General features: G+C 54.5%; 5 protein-coding genes across 6 annotated transcripts; 3 read left to right on the plus strand and 2 right to left on the minus strand.

Moving 5' to 3' along the window:
* Positions 1-28: 28 nt before the first annotated feature.
* HIGD2A (HIG1 hypoxia inducible domain family member 2A) lies at positions 29-692 on the minus strand. The gene is made up of 2 exons (XM_064725174.1): positions 521-692; positions 29-345 (listed from the first exon to the last, which is right to left on the minus strand). The coding sequence occupies exons 1-2, from the start codon at positions 633-635 to the stop codon at positions 179-181; spliced, it is 282 nt and encodes a 93-aa protein (XP_064581244.1). The 5' UTR covers positions 636-692; the 3' UTR covers positions 29-178.
* A 53-nt stretch (positions 693-745) lies between these two features.
* NOP16 (NOP16 nucleolar protein) lies at positions 746-3024 on the plus strand. The gene is made up of 5 exons (XM_064725173.1): positions 746-921; positions 1059-1170; positions 1758-1827; positions 2303-2409; positions 2644-3024. The coding sequence occupies exons 1-5, from the start codon at positions 815-817 to the stop codon at positions 2785-2787; spliced, it is 540 nt and encodes a 179-aa protein (XP_064581243.1). The 5' UTR covers positions 746-814; the 3' UTR covers positions 2788-3024.
* A 504-nt stretch (positions 3025-3528) lies between these two features.
* KIAA1191 (KIAA1191 ortholog) lies at positions 3529-10591 on the plus strand. The gene is made up of 7 exons (XM_064724677.1): positions 3529-3755; positions 3842-4032; positions 5278-5401; positions 6555-6679; positions 7859-7965; positions 8268-8398; positions 8852-10591. Exons 1-7 carry the CDS (start codon positions 3728-3730, stop codon positions 9058-9060), a joined length of 915 nt encoding a protein of 304 aa, XP_064580747.1. The 5' UTR covers positions 3529-3727; the 3' UTR covers positions 9061-10591.
* A 646-nt stretch (positions 10592-11237) lies between these two features.
* On the minus strand, positions 11238-18666 carry SIMC1 (SUMO interacting motifs containing 1). Of its 2 annotated transcripts, none has more exons than XM_064724675.1 (10): positions 18518-18666; positions 16439-17140; positions 16069-16289; positions 15408-15477; positions 14891-15036; positions 14271-14426; positions 13671-13799; positions 12589-12745; positions 12424-12508; positions 11238-11900 (listed from the first exon to the last, which is right to left on the minus strand). In XM_064724675.1, the coding sequence occupies exons 1-10, from the start codon at positions 18617-18619 to the stop codon at positions 11680-11682; spliced, it is 1989 nt and encodes a 662-aa protein (XP_064580745.1). In that variant the 5' UTR covers positions 18620-18666; the 3' UTR covers positions 11238-11679. The 2 variants fall into 2 exon arrangements, with proteins under 2 accessions (XP_064580745.1, XP_064580746.1); XM_064724676.1 differs by having other exon boundaries at positions 11529-11900; positions 16069-16286.
* Positions 18667-18715: 49 nt separating this feature from the next.
* On the plus strand, positions 18716-22124 carry THOC3 (THO complex subunit 3). Its single transcript, XM_064724872.1, has 6 exons — positions 18716-18936; positions 19308-19464; positions 20187-20391; positions 20717-20878; positions 20967-21067; positions 21393-22124. Exons 1-6 carry the CDS (start codon positions 18754-18756, stop codon positions 21554-21556), a joined length of 972 nt encoding a protein of 323 aa, XP_064580942.1. The 5' UTR covers positions 18716-18753; the 3' UTR covers positions 21557-22124.
* Positions 22125-22908: the final 784 nt, after the last annotated feature.

A 22908-nucleotide genomic window follows, 5' to 3' on the forward strand; every position in this document is an offset into this window, starting at 1 on the left:
ACAAAAAAAAAAAGCGCCACAGCCTAAATTACATGTTAATCACAGAGTGTATTCACCCCATTTCCAGTGCTCCAGAACTGGATGTACCGAGACATCACAACAGCCTCAGAAAACTCCATCCCCAGCCAGGGCTGCTGGTAGACACTTGCCCGTGGCCGCCGCTTCGCTCTTGTCGATGTCACTGTCGGGATTTGAAGGCCGTGGCCGCCATGCCCCCCAGCAGCGCGGCGAAGGTGCAGCCCTGGGCTATGACACGCGCCCGCATCATCAGCTGGGAGCGCCGAGTGTTGCCTTTCTTGAAGCAGATGATTCCGTAGACCAGGACACTGACGGTGCACAGACAGCCTGCGGGGAAGGACGGAGGCCGTGAGGCGCGGCTTCCCCCGCACTCCCAAACCCGAGCCGCGCCTCCCGGGGACAGCCGGCCCGGGGCTGAGGGACCGGCCCTCACCAGCGGCCACCGCGCCGGCCCGCGCCCCTCACTCCGCCTCCGTCCCGCCACCCCCCGCCCCACCCTCACCGAGGGGCACCAGGGGGTTCTCGCGGGTCTTGCGCAGGAACTTGTCCGCGAACCCCTCCTCAGGGAAGGTGGGCAGCGGGCTGGGCTCCAGCGGCGGGGGCGGCCCGGCCGCCATGGCCAAGGTGACAGCAAGGCCCTTTCCGGCTGCCGTAGCCCCGCCTCCGAAGCAGTGCATGCCGGGGGTTGCAGTCCAACGCGCACATTTACGGCACTGCCCTGCCGTCTCGGAACTACACTTCCCGTGGTGCCCCGGGCCGGCGCCGCAGCCCCGTGGCCAGTCCGCGCGTGTTCGCCATGCCGAAGGCCAAGGGGAAGAGCCGGCGGCACAAATACTCCTACAACCTCAACCGCAAGCGGCTCTACCGCAGCGCCCGCCGCCGCGCCGCGCCCCGCATCGCCTGGTGAGCGCCGCGGGCACGGGGGGCCGGCCTGGACTGGGGCAGGGCGGCCGGGAGCCGCTGCACGTGTCGGTGGGGAGGGGGACGCGCAGGGCCGCGGGGTGAGGGACACGGCCGTGATGTCGCTTGTCCCCTCGCAGCTCGCACATCCGCCATGCCTGGGACCCGCACAAGTCGGTGGCGCAGAACCTGGCCGAGATGGGCCTGGCCGAGGATCCCAACAAGGCTGTCCCCATTCCGAAGAAGCAGCTGGTAAGGGAGGGTTTGGCCCGGGCCGCTCCTTTGTGGCGGGAGGTATCCTGGGCAGGTTAAGTCTGGATGAGTCTCTGGCACTGGCCAAGTTTCTTATCTTGATCTACGCGCTTATCTCACCAAGATCCTGGCGTGGGAACGAGCTACAGCCCTCCGCAGACATAATGGACTTTAGAACAAATATAAAAACGTCAGTCCTGGGACTTGCCAGAGACAGGGGGGTTGGGAGTGCTGCAGCCAAGTTGTTCCTGATAACAAAGAAGGGCTCTTTGTGTACAGCAGTGCCAGCGAGGCCCATCTGCGTAAGAGGGCAACACTTTCAGGTGAAAGGTGGCCCCAAGAAGCTCAAGGAATAAGTAGGAATGACCTTGTTTGCCATTTGTCTCCATTCACACAGGATTTCTCAGCTGACAGCCTCACCCACAAGCCCGTTTAATGGCACAAGTAAAGCTCTGCTTAAGCCAGCTGGGATTTCCTGCCCTTACAGCCATGTAGAAGCAGTTTGGAGTTTTGGGAACAATGTGTGAGGACACAGTGCTCTTCCAATTGTGCTTTTCTTCATTTGTCTTTTCTCTGCTGTAATTCAGGGGATGGAAGTGGAAAGTGATGGACAACAGCCAGGAAAGAAAATAGTGCGGAAGCCGTACGTGGTGAATGGTCAGTGCTGCATTTGGGGCTCTCCTGAGCCCCTCTGGGCTATTTTGTCACTCTGTGCTGTGCCAGGGGTAGGGAAGGGTGTTGTTTCTTATCCAACCTCGTGGGGGATCATGTCTTTTCCACAGTGTTTGTCCCTGCAGCCTCAAGAGGGCTCTCGTCACTGGGAGGTGCGCTGGTGCATGGCTCCAGGGTGACAAGAAGCCCTGGAGGCAGTGCCTGGTGTTTCAGTGGTGGGCTGGGCAGCTCTGAGCAGCCTGGGCTGAAAGGGTCTGCTCCTGTGTGAGCTGGAGAAGAGCTGCAGTGCAGGCCTGGGTGTTGTCTGGGCCATTCTCTTGCACCAACCTGCTGGGAAACGTCCCTGCATGCACCAGCAGCCAGGCTGTGTGGCTGGGGTGAACCTTGAGGGGAGGTTGGAGACCTCTAAGGTGTTGTTGCTTCCTTCCCCTCCCTCATGCTGCCTCTGCCCTCTGCCCAGAGATGGAACTGGAGGCCAGCCTCCCTGAGAAGAAGTCGAACACGCTGTCACGGGACCTCATTGACTATGTGAAATACATGATCCAGAACCACGGGGAGAACTACAAGGTACAGTCCAGAGCAAGGGATTCACTCCTGGATTTACCAAACAGCAGCATGAGAACTGCTAATCCTCTCTGTCCTGGATCCTGTTTTGCAGTCAGCTGATTCTTAAGGGAAAAAACCACTTTGAACTGTGGCCAGCTCCATCTGAGTCAGGCAGTGATCACACTGGTGGGGGTGGGCTGGGTTGGTGTTTGCTCTTGGGGCTGCTCCTCTCACTTACCTTGTGCTTTGTCACAGGAAATGGCTCGGGATGAGAAGAACTACTACCAGGATACTCCCAAACAGATAAAGAAAAAGATCAATGTGTACAAGAATTTCTATCCTGAGGAGTACAAGAATTTCATTGCATCACTCAAGCCAGAAAAAATGGAAGTGCAGTGACTGCTCTTTTTCCTCAGGTTTACCTGCAAGTGCAGGCTTGATGTGAATATTTTCCGAACTGAAACAGCCTCTGGTGATGGAGGAAGAACCCTCACTAGGCAGAGAGGGTTTAACTATCCATGAAAGACTCTTTTGGCACCAGCACTGACCGTGCTGTTCTGCTCACTTTCTGTGTGGCAGCAGAAAGAACTGCCCCCAGCAGTTCTTTAGCTTTGCTAAAATAAAATACTCTTTCTAGCTGCTTGTGAATGTCTTGTTTGTGGGCTCTGGCTTGGTGCAATCCTGCTTTGGAGAGCTCCTGGTGATGTTGGCCTTGGACACGAGTCCCCCCTGTGGTGACAGGGTTGGGTGTGGGCAGCACTCAGACTTTGGCTGATTGTCCTGTAGGCAGGGTAAGTTGGAGCAGGGCCATGTGCTGTGGCCTTTCCCTGTGTCTGCAGCTTGGGAGAGCAGGCTGGGGTCCCTTTCTTGCCGAGGAACTGGAGGGCAGCAGAGAAGTCAGCCTTTCATTGATAAAGAGGAAGGAGCAGCTGTAGAAAAGGTGTCACAGTGAGAGTGTCTGCCACCTACTCTTGTTCCTCATGGTCTTGCCAGCTTCCAGGATTGTTTTTCCAGGACCTAGCGCCCTGTGGGCTGACCCAGCAACTTCCAGTGTGCAGGAGGACGGGACACCTGGGCAGGACACGACCCCAACCTCAGCCCCGCCACCGGGCCGTGGGTGCGCTGTGGCGCCGGTAAACCGGCAAACCCCGCCTTCCCAGCCCGAACTACAGCTCCCAGCGTGCCCCGCGCCAAACCACATCTCGCGAGACTTCGCCCCTATAAAACCGCCCCCCGCAGGGATAAGCAGCCTCCGGCTCAGGCGACTCGCGGCTGTTCCGCTATGGCCGCCCCGGGCCTGTTCCTGCCGCCGCTCGCCGAGCCCCGCTGAGCCCCCGCCATGAGCTCTGGGAAGCCCGACGCTCCCGGTAAGATTCCGCACCCGCTCCCCGCCGGGCTCGGTGGGGCGCGGCGGCGGCGGCGGCGGGCGCTGAGCGCTGCGCTCTCTCCGCAGCGCTGGAGCCGGGCGGCGGGCCCCGCTCGGGCAGGATGTCGTTGCCCCTCGGCGTTCCACGCCGCGCCTTCAGCTACGATGATGCCCTGGAGGACACGGCGCCCATGACGCCGCCGCCCGCCGATCTGTGCGCCAGCGTGCTCTGGAAGCAGCCGGTCATCCCCGAGCGCAAGTACCAGGAGCTCTCGAAGGTACGGGCCCGGCCGGCCCCGGCTGTCCTTGGGTGCCCCGCAGCTCTGGCACCGTGCCCTGGCATCCCCCCGTCCTTGCACCCTCCTGCCCTCGCAGCAGGACCCTCGGGAGGGGCTGGGGACAGACCCCGGCAGTGCTGCCTGGCCTTGCAGTGGGCACATGGAGGTGTGGATGGGACAAACGTGTGCTGAGCCTCTCCTCTGTGTTTGTGGTTAAAAAAATCCCCAGCAGTCAGGTGTAATTAAAGTAGAGCATAAGGCTGGTTTAGGCTGGATGTAAATCCTTTATTGTAAGGGTGGTGAGGCACTGGCACGGTTTGTACAGGGCAACTGTGGCTGCTCCATCCCTTGAAGTGTTCAAGGAGCTCTGAACAAGCTGCTCAGAGCAGCTTGTGTGTCCCCCCACCATGGCAGGAGGTTGGAACTGGACGATATTTAAGATCCCTTCCAAACCAAACCTTTCTGGGATTCTGTGCTTTTGAGTGCAGGACCAGCCCTTTTAAATTTAGAGGCTGTTTTCTAAGTTTGAAATTAAGCTAAGTGTTGTTGGATGGAAGAATGTAATTCTGTATCTCTTTGAGCTTTAACCTCTACTTTAAACCTCATTGCTTTTTAAATCTCTTGTTGGAGACAACCAGAAGTTGTGGTTTGGCACAAAAAAATAAACTCTCCAGTAGGGAGCTCCAGTGTTGGGTGGAGGAAGTCAGTGTTTCACAGGATACTTTGTTTTCTAGCATTTCTTTTCTGTTTCTTTGCTGGGGTCTAGTGATTGATCTATGACCACCAGACACACTGAGCAAGAAACATGTAAGGAATAAGGGGGGAAAACAAGTTATTCACTCCAAGCTGTGCTCTGTGACTGCCATTCTGTGAACAGCTGGTGCTTGAGCTGCCTGGGAAGGTGCTCTTGGTGCTTTTGCCCAGTTGACCTTGAAGTCCAGTTTGCATTTAGGAGAAGAACAGATGTTCTGGTTTCTTGCCTGTTGACCTTGTTGTACTTGGGCTAACAGCTTGTTTGCTCTGAGCCTGGTAGGGACTCAGATGTTGGATGAAAATCACTTGTTCATTGCCATGAATTCTGAGGTTCTGACCATTCCTGCTGCAGTGTGCACAGCCCAGGGATTGCTCCCATGGGACGAAGGCTGGCTGCCAGAGCAGCACCTTGTCTCACTTGTGTAGTTAGAGATGTGTCCTTGCCAGGTGCTGAGATCCCCATCTCACACTGTCCCTGCTGCTTCTCCACAGGATGAGGAAGGGGAGGCCAACATGAAGCCTGTCATAACTCCTTCATCATCCACTGAAAGTGTGAACAAGGTGCCTGTGGTGAAGGCCAAGGCCACTCACATCATCATGAACTCCCTCATCACAAGTAAGAGCTCACCTCTCCTCTCTCCTGTGTGGCTTGGGTACTGAGGGGGCTCCAGCTTGGTGATGCCTCAGGGTAATTCCTGGAGAGCTCTTGGCTTCAGACTGGCTCTGCTCTGGTGCTCTGTGAGTTTGTTTTTTTCAGAGGACGTTTCTGGAAGGAAGCAAGGAACTGGGGAAGAGGCCACATGTGGTGCTTGTGTGTTTGCAGGGGTGGGGAAGGAGTGCAGAGTTTGTTGTTTGCTGACAGTCCATGTTGCTGGGGTGCAGAGGCTGCTGCTGCTCTGTTTGATTATTAACTCTTATTAACTATTTCTGGGTGACAGGCAGAGCTCTGCCATTGACCCAGGCAGTGAGGGGAGCTGACACACTGTGCTAATGGAGCACTTGCTGCCATTGATGTTGTTAATAGCAGCAGCTGCCTTGCTAACTGCAACACTTCTAAACATGAACCATGATGCTTTAAAATAAAATGGGGTCAGTAATGTTTGCAGAGAAGATGTGTCCTTCTGCAGTAAGAGGAATTATTTCTGTGTTAATCTGTCCATGCTGCCTCTTCTTTCAGCAGCTACAAAACACAGGGATTGTTATCTGGTTTAAAGAAGGCACTGGACTTTTCCACCAATCTTTTTGTGCTCTGATTCCTTTTGACTTTTCTCCTTGTTCCACCAGGGAATGAACATCTTATGCTGGGGTTTGGAGGGAGTGCTTGTGTTTTTCAGAACTGAAGCTGATATCAGTGTATTAGATGCTGGCTCTGTGTCTGGCCGAAATGGCTTATTTTACCTGGTCTAAAATCACTGGGAGTCTTTAAAACATGACCTGCAAGGCTCCCTTGAATGCAGTGAGCCACTTAAAGTGTCCAATTTATTGGGTTCTCCTGGATTTATGGAGTTGTGAGTGGGAGTGATGCAGTATTGAGGTGAGATGGGATTAATTACAGGTGTTGCATTTGTGGTATGTTTGGTGATTTGGGACACAAATCACTGCTCATCTCCCTTAGCCCTGTGTCTCAGGCATGTCAGAATATCTCACCAGCTACATCTTTCTGCCTCAGCTTGTTGCAGTGTGTGAAGGATGAAAAAGAGTTTACATTCAGTTGCTAGAACTGCTTGTGGTGGCATTCCTGTGTGACTTTGTGCTCTTGTGTGTTCCAGAGCAGACTCAGGAGAGCATCCAGCGCTTTGAGCAGCAGGCAGGGCTGAGGGAAGCTGGCTACACACCCCACAAAGGCCTCACCACTGAGGAGACCAAGTACCACCGGGTGGCTGAGGCAGTCCATGTAAGGCTTGTTTTCCACTGCATTTCTCTGTGTAGGATGGGTCTGGTTTAACATTTACCTGCTGACAGAACTTCTGGAGTGTGTTGCTAAAACTTTCCTTAAGCTGCTTTCTCTGAAGGCTTTTAGCTCATTGTGTAGTAAAGTTTACCCAATTGTATTTTTAAATTAACATTAGCCTTTGTAGTTTTGAAACAGCTTTTTTATTCTCAAATCTGTCCCATTTCACTGTCATATCAAGCTATGACAGTTGTTTTTCCAACTGGGGACAACCCTACACAACCGAATTTCTTGCTGTACTTTTGAATGGTGCCCTGCAGTTGAATTCTGCAACTGTGTGTCCAAAGAGAACTTGTAAAGTGTACATTTCCATTGTGGAAGTTACCAGATGTGTCTTAGTGAAAACAAAAGTCTTGAATGAAGCTGTTACTGTGGGCTGCTGAGTTCTTAAAAAAAATTTTGCAGTTGGAGTTTAATGGTCAACCCTTGCAGTGTCCTCCCAGGAGGCCAAAGTCTCAGTGCCTGCGTCCATGAATTGCATTAGTGTGGCTTGAATGGCCACAGGAAACATTACAGGGTGCCCTGTGTGTTTTGTGTTTGAACTGTAACTGCCCTTCAAATGACTTCTTCAAAGTTCAGTTTGTACTGTCCAGCTTGTAAATAACATGGTTTGCATACAGGCAGTTCCTGTTTGTTTTCTGCCCAGGTTCATCTCTGTTCCAGGGCAGTGTTTCCATCCTGGTGTACACTAATTGCTTCACAGGGTCTGGTATTCCTGATCTTGTGCCTTCTGTGAGAACTGGTCTCAGCCTCATTAGACAACTGAAAGCTTTGTTGCTCTGATTAGTGCTGGAAACAAATGGATGCTGTGGCATTTAGAGCAGTTACCAGGTAGCTGAAGTGAGCTCTGCTGCATCCACAACCTTCCTATGAGGGCTGGTGTTCCTTTCTGTAGCCTAAAAGAACTTTAAAAATGCTAATATTTGATGTGAAGAGAAATTTAAGGGGATGTATGCAGGTATTGTAATACTGGATACAACTTTAGGTGTGGTGACACTTATCTTTATCACCTGTGATAAAAACAATTTATCAGTCTGGTTTTGGTAAAAAAAACCTGGGTGTTGTTCCTCATGTCCAATATTTAAGCTGTGTTGCTTCTGTTTCTCTTGCCTCTCCTGACAGAACCTAAAAATGCAGAATGGAGACACAACAAAAGATGACAAACAGAATTCTTCTGCTCAGTCCACTCCAAGCAGCACCCCCCACTCCTCCCCCAGGCACAGAAACAGGTACTCTGCCTCCTTTGGTTTCCTGCAGGCTGCTGGGGTGGGAGCTGCTGCAAATACCCTTCCTATCCTGTGAGGGACTGCACAGGGTGAAATTCAGAGCCTGGTGAGGATTTGTGTTAGGTTGACCCAAAAGTTGGAAGCCTCTAGAACTTAAGCATGCATAGCTTTTCCTGGGTGGTAACAAACCTCTTAAGATTTCTTAAATTGCCCCTTTTGACTACATGAAAATTTCCTGGCATAGTGGGGTCACTTGAAGTATTTATTCTCACGTTTTAAACATCTCAATTATTTTTTTTCCTTAGGGGTTGGTTTAGTCAGGGATCCTCTACTTCTATCACTGGCTCAGACTTTGCTATGGAAGGTGGTGGGGACAGATCTGAGAGATGGAGCTTTTTTGGACCCAGAGCTGTCCAGAAATCAGTCAGTGATGCAGGTATGTCCTTGAAAATATGCCTTGCCAAGAGCAAGGGGAGAACTGTCACACAACAGATTTGCTGACTCTTTCTGGAGTCTTTTCCTGCTTGCCTTGTTACTCCCCAGGACCACCTTGGGAATGTGTGTTAGTCATAGAATTTCTGTGCCTTAATATAGAGCAGTTGGGTAAAACCTGTGCCAAGGATCTGCAAGTAGAAAGAACTTGCAGTGAGCTGCAGTGGGAGGGGCAGGGTGTGAGGGTGACAGCTTTTTGCTCTTTCTCTGATATGTGATGCAGCCAAGACTGGAAGTGCCCTCCCCTGATGTGGAATAGGCTTCAGATCATACAAAGCTGCTGGAATTTGCATAGGCTGTCTGTGGTGCTGAGTGTCAGTGACACTGCTCACTCCTGGCAGCAGTAGGAAGGGAATTTGACTGGTTTTCCTGTTTTTACTGTGATTTTTTTCATCAGGAGGATTTACCATTCAGTCCTATAAGGGTGCCCAGAAGCCCTCCCCAATGGAGCTGATGCGTGCTCAGGCTACAAGGATGACAGAGGATCCAGGCACCTTCAAGCCACCCAAAATGGACATTCCAGGCACAGATGGGAGGAAACAATCTCCACGTTCCCACAATATCAAACCTCGGGATCTGAACGTGCTCACTCCCACTGGGTTCTAGAGGAAAGCTTCCAGTGTCTTTAGCAGGCTACAGGGTGTCTTAGGCTCTGCTTCCCTGTCCTGTGTGCTGCACTAAAGTAGGAAAGGCTCCTTTTCCAGCTCTTCATCTCAGAAAAAGAAACAGTCCTGATTGTCCTGCTAAAGCCAGTCTTGGAAAAACTCTTGCACTGTCCTAAACCAATGTAAACCGTCCTGTCTGCTGCACTGCACTGGTTTGGGCTGCCAGTGCTTCCCAGTACACCCCACCACAGTGAAACCCTGAGCCTGTTTATTTTGGACAGTTTTCCATGTGGTGTGTGAGCACCTGGCTTTATGCCTGGAATCTGATTGTCTTGTCCTGCTCAGTGCTGAAGGACCCACAGGAGGACTGGTTCTGTCAAGAGATCAAGCAGAAAGCAATGTGAACAAGCAGGGACTGAAAACTGGACCATCAACTGCCAGAAGGAAGATGGGGGGTGTGGTAGGTCAGTATAAATGTGGCACTCCCTCACTATCCAGTGTGACCATGTTTTTTGTTCTTGGAGTGTTTTTTAAAGGGAAAAGGGGCTAGTGACTATTCTAAGATGCTCTCATTGGAAAGGCAGGGAGCAGAATCTAATAGAGCTTTGAAGTAATGAGGAAGAATTCATTTTCTTCCAACTCTTCATGTTTCTCTAAGAAGGTGGAAGTAATCAAAGCTGGTGTGGTTTGAAGCAAGTAATCCTCTCTTTGTTCTGCAAAACAGCCCTATCCTGTATCCTAGACAGCAGATTTGCACGTGTTCTGGCACTCTGGATGCTGCTTGATTTGTTTTTGTTGGTTTGGTTTTTCCCCCTGGAATTGTATAGAATGTATTAGACACTGGGAACACTTTTCAGACAGGGTATTGTGTTTTATCAGCATTAAGTGTGTTCTGCAGGGCTGGGGAAGGACTGAGGGCAGACCAAGGCTGAACATTCCTCCCTGCTAAGGTCCAGCTGGATGTGATCCCTAACCTAGTCTGAACCAGTTCCTGGGAACAGCTAACACCAGCTTTCAGGGCAAGTGGAAGGACCTCCTGCCTACCATCTAGCATCCCTTGAGCATGATAGGCAGCATTGCTCTGCAATCCTCACCTGTGCTGTGGCAAATGGATCTGCTCTTGGTCTCACCATGGCGTTGCAGAGTCCCTCCGCCAGCAGCAGCCTTGCATCTGGAAGTGGAAGCTTCTCTGTTGCCAGGACATTCTACAGAAGTTCCTTAACAGCTGGTAACTGTTGAGCTCTGGAGATTCTCACTTAAACCAAACACTCTCCCTGAGGCTGCCTTGGCTGGCTGCTGGCCCCTCTGAGCAGCACATTTTGTAGCACTGCTTTCTCTCGAGCTTCAGCAGCACTGCCAGTGATGTGTTGTGTGAAAGTTCCCCACCAAACCAGCAGTTCTGTCACCACTCATTTGCACCTTGGCAATCAGGCTCTCATTTGACATTAATTTATTTGTTGACTGTATTCATGTCTCCTAATGTGTATGTTTGTTTTGTTTGTTACAGGACAATAAAATCCTTGTGGAATGGAGGTTCACAGTGTGTGTTGGTGCTGGCACAGCATCTGTGGGAGAAATCTGGGGCTGTCCAGTGAGTGTGGGGTCGAGGTTCTGGTGGATAAGGCTCTGGCAGCACCTCTCTAGGGTGAAATACTTGCCCATACACTCCCCTTTCACAGGGAGATTGGGTTTACAGCCAGGCTTAGTTCTGTCTTAGGGCTTGTGCAGGTGAAACTAAACTTGACAATTTGGTGTTTTCTTGAGCCATCCAAATTCATGTTCCTGAGATTTTGTCTCTTGTTGCTTGTGTGCTGTTTCCACCTGTACTGTGGAGGTGGGCACAGGTGTGGGAACTAGGCTGGTGTTTCCCTAGAGATGTCCAGTTCCCCTTTGGTGCTGTTGTAGTGTTTTTAGCTGCCCTTTAAAGTGCTGCTGATGGAGGATGATTCACCTGGGCTGGGGAAGCCTGAGCTCTGAATGCTGGTGCACCTGGAGTGTAGCTGAGCTCCGAGTCATGGAACAGACTCAGGTACTGAGGTACAGCTGCTGCTGTGGTTCTGATTATACAGGTCAATCTCATGGATTTGGAAGGCTGGGGTTTAAAGCATGACCTTGTGGTGTGATCTGACAGAGCTCTGGACTTTGGGCAGAGCTGGCACCAAGACTAAAGACTCGTAGCAAACATGAAAAGAATTTATTTTTTTTAAATTTACAGAGACTGCAGTATGAGATGGGAGAGTTTATATTGAGAACATGAAGTTTTGCCCCCTTGCTGCAGTGGTTGTCTCCATCAGGCAGCAGTGACTGTGAAGAACAACTGCAGCTTGAACAGTTTCTGCTGGATTGATTGGGGCAAATACTTCCTTTGGGCAGTGCTGGCATCAAGACAAAAGTGTCTTAGCAAACATGAAAAAAACTCCCCTTTTTAAAGTGTACAAAGTGCTTTACAAAACTGCACAACAAGGCAAACTTGAATGGAAATTTGGAGACAGTATAAACCAAAAGTCTTTCAAAAGAACTGTATAAACCAACCTCATGATGCTGAGGTTGCAGTATGAGATGTGGGGGTTTATATGGAGAACATGAAGTTTTGTCCCCCTTGCTGCAGTGGTTGTCTCCATCAGGCAGCAGCGACAATGAAGAACAACTCCTGCAGCATGAACAATTTCTCCTGAATTTGGGGGGGAAAAGGCTCCCCCAGGGTCTTCTGCATTCTGCTGATGAAGTCATTCATCTTCAGCTGAATGTCCAGCTGGCTGATGTCATCACTGTCCTGGAGCCTGGCCTTGGCTCTCTGAGCAATCAGTTTCATCCGGTCGCTGATAGAGGTCCGCAGGTGCTCTGAGGAAAGAGGAAATGCTGCTGGGGAGAGGCAGCACCCAAAGGGCTGCCTGAGCTGCTGGGATGGACCCAGTGTGCCACAGGCAGTGCTGGAAATGGGATTGATCCTCTTGTTATCCTCCGTGGTTCTGCACAAGACTTTGGGAAGAAGGAACTGGCCCCTCCTGGAGCTCATCTGGCATGCAGAGAGAGCCCAGGGAATGGGGAAGGGACAAGGCTTGTATAATCCTTGTCTTCTGTGTGAATGGCAAAATGGGCAGCTGCAGAGGAGTCTCCAAAGAGCCCAACAACAGTGATTATTAGCTAGGAGTTCAGGGGGAATGAGACTTTGCATATATGATGGTGGATTCCTCTGCATTCATTCATGACACATATGCAAAGTCTCACTCTCCCTGAGAGGCACACTGTCTTACTAAGATTCACTGGCCATAAGTCCAGTAGTGATGAGGGCAGGAAGAGGAATTTGGCTGTTCTGCTGCAGCCTCTTGATGAGACTACTAGGGCCAGAACAAGCACTGCTTACCCAGTTTTACACTGTGGTAACTCAGCAGCAGCAAACACAAGTACTGCAGCATCTCATCCCACCTTTGCCACGTTGCTGTTTCATCCTAGGACAGAAGACAGTATTTGGTTGTTAGAAGTTTTCTCAGAGGGAAAAAAAAGTCAAAGGAGGGGTTGGACTGGATACCTGGAATTGTGGCAGCACAGAGGAGTGGCTCAGGAAATACAGAACCTTGTCCAGAGACATGGATGCGGTTGTGGGCACGTCACAACTATGCTGGAGTAGCAGCTCCAGCAGTCTGCAGCGCAGGAGCTGGCTCTCCATGGTGTTCAATAAAGCTTCCCTGGAACACAAAAGGAATTTACTTTGGTTGAGACAGCACAGCCTGACCAGAGACAACTGGTTCCAGCATGCTCCTGCTGACCTAGTGCAGATGTGGGGTGACTGCAGGGGCTACCCAGCCACGGCCTGGAAGGAAGACCACCAGATGTGGTGAGAGACCTTTGTTGGCCATGTTTTCATCCTCAAGTGTGACCTGCAGCAGCTGGAAGTGAGCAGAGTCTCTAAAGCAAACTGAGCTGCTTCACTGCACCCTGCCCAGCAGCCTGTGTGGCTGTGGCTCATGGCTGCTGATCTGCAGGGATCCCAGCCAAGCAAGGGTGACGTGGGGTCAGGGCTGGAAGGATCGATATCTGTCCTGGGCAAAGTGACACCTTGGTTAGAGTCAGTTTGGCTTGGTTTGTACCTGGTGTGTGCACAGAGTTCTGCTGAAAGGATGTCAAGGGCTGCTTGCTGGGCATTGAAAGATGGGTTTGAAACGCTTGGGGGCTTAGTGGTCTCTTCACTCCCTTGTACTTTCGCTTCACATTTGAATTTCTTAAAGAAGCAAACAAAGAAGGTCAAGGCAAAGCTGTAGGAACTGCATCATATTTCTGACTACCTGGTGGCCCATGGCAATCAGTGATGTCTTTGCCAGTGCTTGGCTGTGGTGCACAGTACTGCTTTTCAGACCCTCCTTACAGTTTTAAGGTCACAACTTTACAAGTGGGAGAATTGACTGTTCTCAGCAGCACACCACCTGGGTGTGTTTCCATCAACACATCACTGCTCAGCTGGTGATGCTGCATCTCCATGGGAGACACAGCCACGCTCCTGCTGCCTGGCCTTTCTATACCCTCTAGAACTTTGTGCATCCAGACTTGGATGTAAATTGGGAATAAGATAATTAATCACACAGGCAAATGCTGCCCTGCACATGCTTGTCTCACCTTTGGCTCCTCAGGGGGATATTCAGCATGAAGGGGAAGATGTCGTCTGCAATCTTGCGGGAGGTGCAGGTGGGAGATCTGTCCACCTCCACTGCCATGGCCAACATCCTCTGGAGCAGGAGCATTGTCCTGGGTGAGAGGGGACAGTCAGCACAGGGGCTCTGCCCCTCAGCTTGCCAAGCAAAGCCTGGGGATGGCCCCTGCTTCAGCCTCGTCCTGTGAGGGGTACGGGAATGCAATGGGCCAGGTCTGGTGTCTCCTGGTGGCTTCTGAATCTGATGCTTTTGCAAGCAAAGCTCATCCCCAGATTGACCCTTGGGAAGTCTTGGTGGCTCTCCTGAGTGTGGGAGCAGCATGGGGCTGCCTGAGCTGCAGGCCACAAGCTCCAGCCTTGCACTGCATGCAAGAGGATGGCACTGAGCCAGCTTTCTACCAGGTGAGAATCTTTTGCTCACCAAGTCTTTAACCCAAAGAAGAACCAGCAAAGCTGGTCACAGGTACAGCCTGGCTTCCCTGAGCTGACAGTGAGAGTGACTCTGGCTTCTGCCTGACTTGGGTCCGTGATAATGCCAGCAGGGAGTTTGGAATTCTGGAGCTTACTTTTGGGCAAAGAAAGCTGTCTGGGCCTGTTCTGTCTGAGTGCTGGCCAGCCTTGGTGAAGATGATCTGTGTCCAGTCCTGGCTTCTTGCAGCTGTTCCTGGGGCTGGGAGAACCCAATTCCTGTAACTGCTGCCACCAACCAAGTGACCACTTCCCTGGAACAGAAACAAGAATTTTATTGGGGATGTGCCTCGTTTTGCTGTGTTCTGACCTCTAGATCCACTTAGAACTGGAGGAAAGGCCCTGACTATGAAGACTATGTTCCACCCACTTGGACAGGTTAGGAAGTAGCTCTGTTGAGCAGCTCAACAAAGGAGCTCTCTTGATTTGTACACTTGCCTACAGACTGCCTCCTTCTCAGTCCTGTCCTGAGCAGTGCACATCTGACCTCATCCCTGGAAAAAGCCCACTCAGTTGTGACTGGAAAGGCCTTGCATCACCTGTGGTAGTTTGTTTTTGTAAATATTTTCCTAGTCCCTATAGCTGGCCCTATGCTTCCCTTGGTCTCCCAAGTCTGCTTCTTGGAAAGTCTGAAACTCTGGCTGGAGTCTTGACAAATGTTCCCTAAGGCCCTGCCTCTGAGCTTCTGGTTAGACAACAAGGAGGAGGTGTCCCTTACTTGACATTGTTGAAGCACAAGTCACATGAAAGCACTTTCTTGGCAATTGACTTCTGCAGCTGGTATGACTTCAGATTGTGCTGGAAGTCATCCTCCAGGGTCTGTACCACGTACTGCAGGAAGAGGAGCCAGCCAGGGGGCTTCTCCTGGGGGCAGAGGGAGAGCATGTGAGTCTGGTGGGACCACAGGCCCAGGGACACCAGGGAAGCTGGCTGGCTTGGGAGTGTACTGATGTACATACTGAGGAGGAGCTGCCTGAGGGGCATTGCTGGGCATTGCACTGGTGCTGTGACCCAGAGTTTATCTGCACCTTCTTCAGTGGGACAAACTGCCTGAAACTGTGCCGAGTAAGGGAGCACTGTGGATGAATGTGGGATTCCCAGCTGGCACTCACTGTTGGACTGGCCAGCTCTGCAGCAGAGCAGAGCCACAGGAAGCATTTAGGAACACTCACCCTCCCTTAGGCAGCGCGTGCTGGATGATCCCTGCCCCCTGTGACACACAAGGTGCCAAGTACCTGCTGCTCCATGATGAATTTTATCAGTGTCCAGTCCCATCCCACCGTGGTGATGTTGGCTGGATGGAGCCTGCAAGGACAGCCATGTCCATTTGTGCTGAACTGCCTCACCCTCCCCTTGGAGGCACAGCAGCCTCTTAGCCCTTCCCCAGCCACTCCCAGTCCCACCTGCTCAGGTGCCTTCCCTGCCTTCCCCTCTCCATCTTTGCCCTCACCCCTTCTCCTGCCCATAACACATTTAATTTTTTGGAAGTACCAGACAGGGGTTATACTCCAGGGAGATGCCCAGGACTCCTACGTCTGTGGCCTCATAAAACATTGTACCTCTCTGTGGGTAGCCTGAGGGAGCTGCTCCAGCCACTGCTGGCACTGCTGCAGCCCAGGGAAGGCACTTCTGCCATGTCACAGCAGTGAAAAATGAGACCTGTGCTTCAGGGCAAAGCAAACACACTCTTCTGTCCCCAGGGGCTCCCTTGTGTCACAAGCTGTCCCTGACCCACCCTCAGAGAGCTCAGGGTGTGCCTGTGTTGGCAGGAGGATTATCCTGGGTTATAGGGGAAATCATTCCCTGTTCTGTGGGTGAGCCCCACAGAGAATAACCCTTAGGCTGGGCAGACCCCTGGGAACACCCAGCCAGCTCTGGGACAAGGGGAACACATACATTTGGATCTTCATCAGCAGTGCGTAGATGTCATTGAGGACCTCCCCTTCATGGGTGTCCAACAGCATCTCTTTGATCAGGTGGCAGATGATTTCTTTGGGGGGACGGTGCTGGCAGGAGACAAACTCGTTCAGGAAACACAAGGTGCCCTCCAGGATGTTCTCCTCCATGGTGGTGTGCACCATGCTAAGCTTCCCCCTGGGGATGAGCCCAGGTTTCTGCTGTGTGCAAGGCAAGACAATGGGTGAAAGCTCCCCAGACACAGAGAAACCCAGCTGTGATGTGGGGCCCACTGTGAAGGGAACTGCAATAACCAGAGCCCCCAGCTGCCTGGCAAAGGGGAGCAGGGGCTGCTCCAAACCCTGTTTACCTTCTGTGTTTCCCTGTTGGGTGTGATGCCTTGGAGGAAGAGGTGCTGGACTCCACTCCTGCGGAAGTTGTGCAGTTTATCCAGCAAGGCCTTGCTGTCAGCATCAGTCCTGGCTGGGGCAGCTTGCTGGATTGGCTGGTGTGCTGGGAAGTCACTTGCTTCTGGCAAAGACCTTTGGGGCTTTCCTGTTGTTACAGGAATGGTTGGGGCAGGACTCAGCCTTGGGGGGAGGTTCCTTTCCAGGCAGGGCTGGGGAGGATCGTTCTCTGGGCCATCAGCTCCCATGCTGCTGTTGCTGTCCAGGCTTGGGGGAGATGGGGACTGGCAGTCTGAGTCTGACTCTGAGTCCAAGGCAGTAGTGCTGTCATCCTGCTCTAGGCTCCGGCTGTGGTGCCTAGAGACAGGAAAAAGGCCGCTGCAGTTCTCCATGGTTTCTGCTGTGACCATGGTGGAGCTCAGCTTCTCTGAAGTGCTGTGTGATGCTGGTGCAGGGCTTGGCTCTGGCGCTGCCTGTGTTTCTGCAGTGGGGCAGAGTTGGCCATGGGACGTGTGTGCTGCTGGGGCAGCATTTCTGGAGTTCTGAGGAGCACCAGGGGTGGAATGGAGAAGGCTGCACATGTCCTCAGTCAGGTCGATGACGGCGAGGCTGCTCGACGCCGTTGGGTCTGAGTTTGCATCCTCACAGGTCAGGTCAATGATCTCCTGTGGGGACAGAGCAGCAGTGTCAACGTCCTGTCCTGCCAGGAGCCCTTGCTATGGTGGCACTGTAGTCCCAGTCTAAGAGGGAAAAGGGCACCAGCCTAGAAAAGGGGCAAAGACCCTTCTGCTTGTCCAAGGGGGACTGTGGCCCTGAGCTCTGGGATCAGCCTCCCCTGGCAGCACAGCTGAGCCTGAGCCAACCCAGGCTCTTCCCCACTCCCCTCAGGGCTCATGTCCTCGTGCCTTGGCTCAGAGCAGACCTGGCTGCCTGCTCAGCTCCTTCCCACCACAGGGAAATGCCAGTCCTGCTGCCATGTCCAGGGAGGGCAACGGAAGCACAGGGAGCTCTCCTGTACCCAGGCACTGGATACAGGAACAGCACAGGATCCAAACCCTGCCACCTCTTCTGTGTCACATTGCCTGCTCTGGAGGACAGGAGTGGCAGGAAACAAAGCTGCCTTTTGATCTGTGGCACCGATCGGAGCTACAGCGACCCTGACACTTTGGGGACTCCCATCTGGGCCTCGCTGGGCAATGCAGGCTCCGAGGGGCAGCAAGGGAGGCAGCTGTGCCTGCACCAGCAGCACACCACACACTGCACTTCCCAAGCTTTTGGCAGGCCCAGGAGGGGTCACAGCCTGTTTGTTCTTGGGAAAAAAAAGTCTGCCTCAGCACGTCAAAGCAGCGAACACGTTTAGCAGAGAATTTAAATCCACTTTCCTCCCGCGGCTCAAACCTGCTGCCTTCCCCAGGAGAGGGCAAAGCCCAGCGGGCTGCGGGACGCAAGAGGAGCTGCGGAGGGAGGGAGGGAGGTGCAGGGCTCCAACCGCCTCAGGACCCGGGACAGCGGTGCGGGACCGGGGACCGTTTCCCCGCCGGGCCCGAGCCTCGTGCCGGAACCGCCGCCGCACGGCCCCACCGGCCCCGCAGCCGCCGGCGGAGCGGGACAGGGCCGAGGAGCGGCACGGGGAGCAGGGGCGGCAGCCGCCCCACCGCATCCCGACCCCGCCGGGAGCTGAGCCCTGCAGGGCCGGACCCTTCTCGGGGTGCAGCGAGGGCACCGCGACACGCTATGGCAGGCACCGGGCTCTTTCTGAGGGTATATGGCCAAGGAGGCCGGGACCCCTGCGGGGAGCGCGCTTGTGGAACGGGGCTCTGCTGGCGGGAGGCGCCCGCGGCGACCCGAGCCCGGCTGGGAAGAGGGTGGGAGCTCCCTGAGGAGGCGGCCGGGACGGGACGGGACCGGGGAACACACGGCCACCCCCTCCACTGCCCCCGAGGCTGCTCGTCCGTGCGCGGCCCCCGTCCCTGCCCGCCATGGCAGCGCCGCCATCTTGTGTGGGGCGGGGGCGCCGTGCCCGGAGGGAGCCGCGGACTCACAGCGGGGCCGGGCAGCGAGTGCTGGGAGCGGCGGGGCTGGGGCGGCGGCGAGCGGGCGCCCTCCGAGTCGGAATCGCTGACGAGCACCACGCTGTCGTCCATCGCGGCGGCGGGCGCCGGCTCCGCTCCGCCGGAGGGGCCGCGCCGGGCGCGGGGGGGCGGCGGAAGTGGCGTCAGGCGCGGTGCCGGGGCGGGGCGCGCGCGGCGGCGGCGGTGCCGGTGGCGGCGGCCCCGCCATGGCGGTGTCGCCCTACGTGCAGGCCATGCAGGAGCTGTTCCGCGCCAACACGCGCAGCCGCGAGTTCCCGGCGCACGGCGCCAAGGTGCACTCGGTGGCCTGGAGCTGCTGCGGCCGCCGCCTCGCCTCCGGCTCCTTCGACAAGACCGCCAGCGTCTTCCTGCTCGAGAAGGACCGGCTGGTGAGAGAGATCCGCCGGCACCGGGCGGGCGGGGGCGGTGCAGATCGGTACCGGGAGCCCTTGGGCAGCCCGGGCGCGGCTGCTTGGGCTGGGGTCCGGGAGCGGGAGAGTGTCCCGGTGGTCGGTGCCGGGGCTGGGGGTGGGTGCCCGGTGTGCACCGGAACAGGGGCAGCACCGGGGGCAGCGCAGGCCGGGGCTGCGGGCCGGGAATGGAGATGGTGGTGCCCGGCGGGGTTCTCCATCCTGGCCGGCCGTGAGGAGGGCTGGGGCCCCTCCTGATCTGTCCCAGCGGGATGCGGCGTGCTGGGATGCGGGGCAGGAGCTGGAGCAGAGCTGGGCACAGCCTCACGTCGCCTGCCCTCTCCCTCCAGGTGAAGGAGAACAACTACCGCGGCCACGGGGACAGCGTGGACCAGCTCTGCTGGCACCCCAGCAACCCGGACCTGTTTGTCACAGCGTCAGGGGACAAAACCATCCGCATCTGGGACGTCCGCACCACCAAGTGCATCGCCACTGTCAACACCAAAGGTGAGTCCTGCCTTCCCAGCTGGGTCCCGGCAGAACCTCAGCTGTGTGGGATCCATCTGCAGTGGCACAAAGCTTTGCGCCTTTCCTGTGGTTATTTCTGGTTGGGACATCTCTGCTAACTGCTTTATATTTGTGTTGCACTCATCATGTGAGAGCTGATTTACTGTGGGGTCAGGACTGGTAGAACTGCTGAAATATGCTGCTGGCTGTTAAAATGTCCTTTGTACTTGTCTCTGGAGTCAGTGGGCTGAGAGGCTGGACACTGGGGAAAAGCATGTTTATAGAGAACTGTGGTGGAAATAAAAGTTTGTGTGGACTCAGAAAAACAGTTTGAATTCATGTGATGCTTAACCCAAATACCATCTATGATCTGTCCAGTTTTGAGTCGTTTGGGCTGGGAATGGCACAGTAAAGTTGTATAATAGGAACCTGCCATGTTCTTATTTTTATTCAAAGGTATTTTTGGCTTCTGCTTTTTCTGGATCTCAGAGATGACTGGATTCAGAGGATCTTTGGCGTGACATTCTGTGGTGATTGCTGTGGCCCCATCTTGGCTGAAATGGGCTGTGGCATATTGTCTTCAAGCTGTACTTGTCACAAGTTTGGTTTTGCTGGATAGCTGCTGTGCAGGGTTTGTGTGTTAGACTGAAGAACTGGCAGTCTTTCCCATTTGGGAGTGGTTTGGAGTGGAAGTGGGACCTGCTGCCTTTCTGTCCTTTCAGGTGAGAACATCAACATCTGCTGGAGCCCTGACGGGCAGACCATTGCCGTGGGGAACAAGGATGATGTGGTCACCTTCATTGATGCCAAGACACATCGCTCCAAAGCTGAGGAGCAGTTCAAGTTTGAGGTGAACGAGATCTCGTGGAACAACGATAACAACATGTTCTTCCTCACCAATGGCAATGGCTGCATCAACATCCTCAGGCAGGTGCCCCTGGCTGCTGGTGGGCTGCGCTGGCTGCAGTCATTTGCAAGTGCCTTTGCTGTTTTGGGAAAGCTGAGCCCCACATCCCAGCAATCCCCTGCCTTCTGGTGGGAATGAGCTTGCCTGGAGCTGAGGTTGCCACAGCTGTGGGCTGGGCTCAGCTCCCCAAAATGGTCCCTGGTGCTTTGCCTCCTTCACTGGACACTCAGTGAGTCCTGCCTCGGCAGGGTTTGCTCCAGTCCTGGTGTGCCTCATGCCTGCCCTGCTCTAGGAAATCCCTGTGCTTCTCTCACTGCTCCCTGCCCTCTCCCTTCTCCTCCACAGCTACCCAGAGCTGAAACCCATCCAGTCCATCAACGCCCATCCTTCCAACTGCATCTGCATCAAGTTTGATCCCATGGGGAAGTACTTTGCCACGGGCAGTGCTGATGCACTGGTCAGCCTCTGGGATGTGGATGAGCTGGTGTGTGTGAGGTGCTTCTCCAGGTAGGTAGAGCTGTCCCAGAGTTGTTTTCCCCCTCTCTGGGGACTGTGGTGGCAGTGCCTCACTGTCTGCTGCCCTGGGTTGCTGCAGGCTCGACTGGCCCGTGCGGACATTGAGCTTCAGCCATGATGGGAAGATGCTGGCCTCAGCATCAGAAGATCACTTCATTGACATTGCTGAAGTGGAGACAGGTAATGGTTTTATTTTGGGGAACAGCAAGGAGGGAATTGGATGGAGAAGTGCTGTGGAGCTGGGAGGACACAGGGAGAATCTGTCTGCTAAGGAAGAGCTTTCCTGTGCAGAGAATGCCATGAGGGGGAGCCTGTGCCTCAGAAGTCTGTGGCAGGCCTGCCTGTCATGTCTGTACCTTGTCACTGGGTGTCTAAAAGGCGCTGGAGCAGCGTTTGTGCTGCCTCTGCCCTTCGCTGAGGGAAGCAGCAGGTGCTTGGCTCGGGGAGGTGAGCAGCAGAGGGGGCTGGAGGCTCTCCAGGCTCACGGGGCTCCTTTTCCATGCAGGAGAGAAGCTCTGGGAGGTGCAGTGTGAGTCCCCCACCTTCACAGTGGCCTGGCACCCCAAGAGGCCTCTGCTGGCCTTCGCCTGTGACGACAAAGATGGCAAATATGACAGCAGCAGGGAGGCTGGCACTGTCAAGCTCTTCGGGCTCCCCAACGACTCCTGATGAAGCTGCTGCCCCCAGGGAGGCAACACCTGCCTGCCCTCGAGGGTGGGAGCTTGGCACAGGTGGGCCAAGGAGCTGGCTCATCTCCTTGCCAGCCTGGCAGGGCTGTGACCTGGGGCTCAGCTCGGTGTGTCCTGTTCTTGGGAGCTTCATAAACAGGCAGCTGTGTGCTGGGGAGAATGGGGGGATTCTGGCAGGCCCCCCTCTGCTGCCTCCTCTCTGGGGTGTGGGGGACTCGTTCCAAAGGCAAGCGGCCAAAGAAAATCAGTCACTGAAGGTGGCTGCTGAGGAGCCTCCCATGGGAGCTGCTCTGCTGTGACCAGGCTCCCCAGCAGTGATGAGATATGTGACTGTCCCCTTGTCCCCAAAAGCCTGCTGGCAAGGGCAGCTCTGGGAGCACAGCCTGCCTCTCCCCCTCCCAGACATCCCCTGTCCCTTCCCTGTGCTGGGGTAATGAGGGGAGGGTGGGTGGGGGGATTTGAACTGGTAGATGTTTTCCCAGCTGGGGCTTTTTTAAAATATTTGTGATGTCTTTTTCTAATTTTGATAAATCCTCTTCCTTAACAAAGGTGCCTGTGGCTGTTTGAAGGGGAAAAAGGGGGGTGCTGAGCTGCTCTCCCTTCCCCTGCCTCCTTCCCTTGGCCATAGCAGGGCCCTGGCAGAGGGGTCTGTCGGGCATTGTCGTTCTTGTCCCCGCTCCTGTCCCCGCTCTCGGTGTCCCCTGTCCTGCGCTGTCACCGCACCAGGGGGCGCTGCGTCCCCGCGGTGGGGACAGGTGACAGCGGGGACACTGCTCGGATCGGGACATGGAGGACGCTGCGGGTTCCGTGCCACGCTGCCGGCCCCGGGCACAGCCCTGCCCCTGCCCTGTGCCCCCTGCCCAGGGAGGGCTCTGGGGGTTTCTGCCTGCCTGCACCGTGCCGGGTCACAGGGCACAGCCTGCCTGCAGGGGAGACCTTGCCTGCGAGATCTCTGCCGTTCTCTACCCTCGTATTTCCTTCTGACAGAAGCTTTTCTGGGTGACTGCTCTGCTGATGCCGCCTGGGTAACAGCTGAGCTCTTTGCTGGTGAATGATGGCACATCATCAGAGCTGAGGCTGGCACCAGGCTGAAGCCTCCCGAGCTGTGCCAAGCCTGGGCACTGCCAGGGCCTCTGCCTCGGTGTGGGGGCATGAGATGCACCATGCCCACAGCCTCATGCTCCTCCCTTGGAGTGCTGGAATGCTGTGACCCATCAGAAACAGCCCTTGGACCCCTGGGTATCCCCAGTCATTCAGTGAGGGAAGTCCTGGAAGGGGGAGAAACCTTCATGCCATGTCTGTGGGACATCCCCTTTGTCTTGTCCCCAACCC

Source organism: Zonotrichia leucophrys, chromosome 13, assembly GCF_028769735.1.
Source record: "Zonotrichia leucophrys gambelii isolate GWCS_2022_RI chromosome 13, RI_Zleu_2.0, whole genome shotgun sequence".
NCBI lineage: Eukaryota > Metazoa > Chordata > Aves > Passeriformes > Passerellidae > Zonotrichia > Zonotrichia leucophrys.

Bases quoted from the DNA above. Each gene is read 5' to 3' on its own strand.
- KIAA1191 (XM_064724677.1), top strand. From the start codon at position 3,728: ATGAGCTCTGGGAAGCCCGACGCTCCCG. The intron at 3,756-3,841 runs GTAAGATTCCGC...CTCTCTCCGCAG, and splicing joins TGGGAAGCCCGACGCTCCCG to CGCTGGAGCCGGGCGGCGGG. The intron at 8,399-8,851 runs GTATGTCCTTGA...TTTTTTCATCAG, and splicing joins GAAATCAGTCAGTGATGCAG to GAGGATTTACCATTCAGTCC.
- THOC3 (XM_064724872.1), top strand. From the start codon at position 18,754: ATGGCGGTGTCGCCCTACGTGCAGGCCATGCAGGAGCTGTTCCGCGCC. The intron at 18,937-19,307 runs GTGAGAGAGATC...CTCTCCCTCCAG, and splicing joins TGCTCGAGAAGGACCGGCTG to GTGAAGGAGAACAACTACCG. The intron at 20,879-20,966 runs GTAGGTAGAGCT...GGGTTGCTGCAG, and splicing joins TGTGTGAGGTGCTTCTCCAG to GCTCGACTGGCCCGTGCGGA.
- NOP16 (XM_064725173.1), top strand. From the start codon at position 815: ATGCCGAAGGCCAAGGGGAAGAGCCGGCGGCACAAATACTCCTACAAC. The intron at 922-1,058 runs GTGAGCGCCGCG...GTCCCCTCGCAG, and splicing joins GCCGCGCCCCGCATCGCCTG to CTCGCACATCCGCCATGCCT. The intron at 1,171-1,757 runs GTAAGGGAGGGT...GCTGTAATTCAG, and splicing joins CCATTCCGAAGAAGCAGCTG to GGGATGGAAGTGGAAAGTGA.
- HIGD2A (XM_064725174.1), bottom strand. From the start codon at position 635: ATGGCGGCCGGGCCGCCCCCGCCGCTGGAGCCCAGCCCGCTGCCCACC. The intron at 346-520 runs GTGAGGGTGGGG...CCTTCCCCGCAG, and splicing joins GAACCCCCTGGTGCCCCTCG to GCTGTCTGTGCACCGTCAGT.
- SIMC1 (XM_064724675.1), bottom strand. From the start codon at position 18,619: ATGGACGACAGCGTGGTGCTCGTCAGCGATTCCGACTCGGAGGGCGCC. The intron at 16,290-16,438 runs GTAAACAGGGTT...CCTTGCACACAG, and splicing joins CCAACAGGGAAACACAGAAG to CAGAAACCTGGGCTCATCCC. The intron at 12,746-13,670 runs GTGAGACAAGCA...TTTGTGTTCCAG, and splicing joins ATCCCCCTGAGGAGCCAAAG to GGAAGCTTTATTGAACACCA.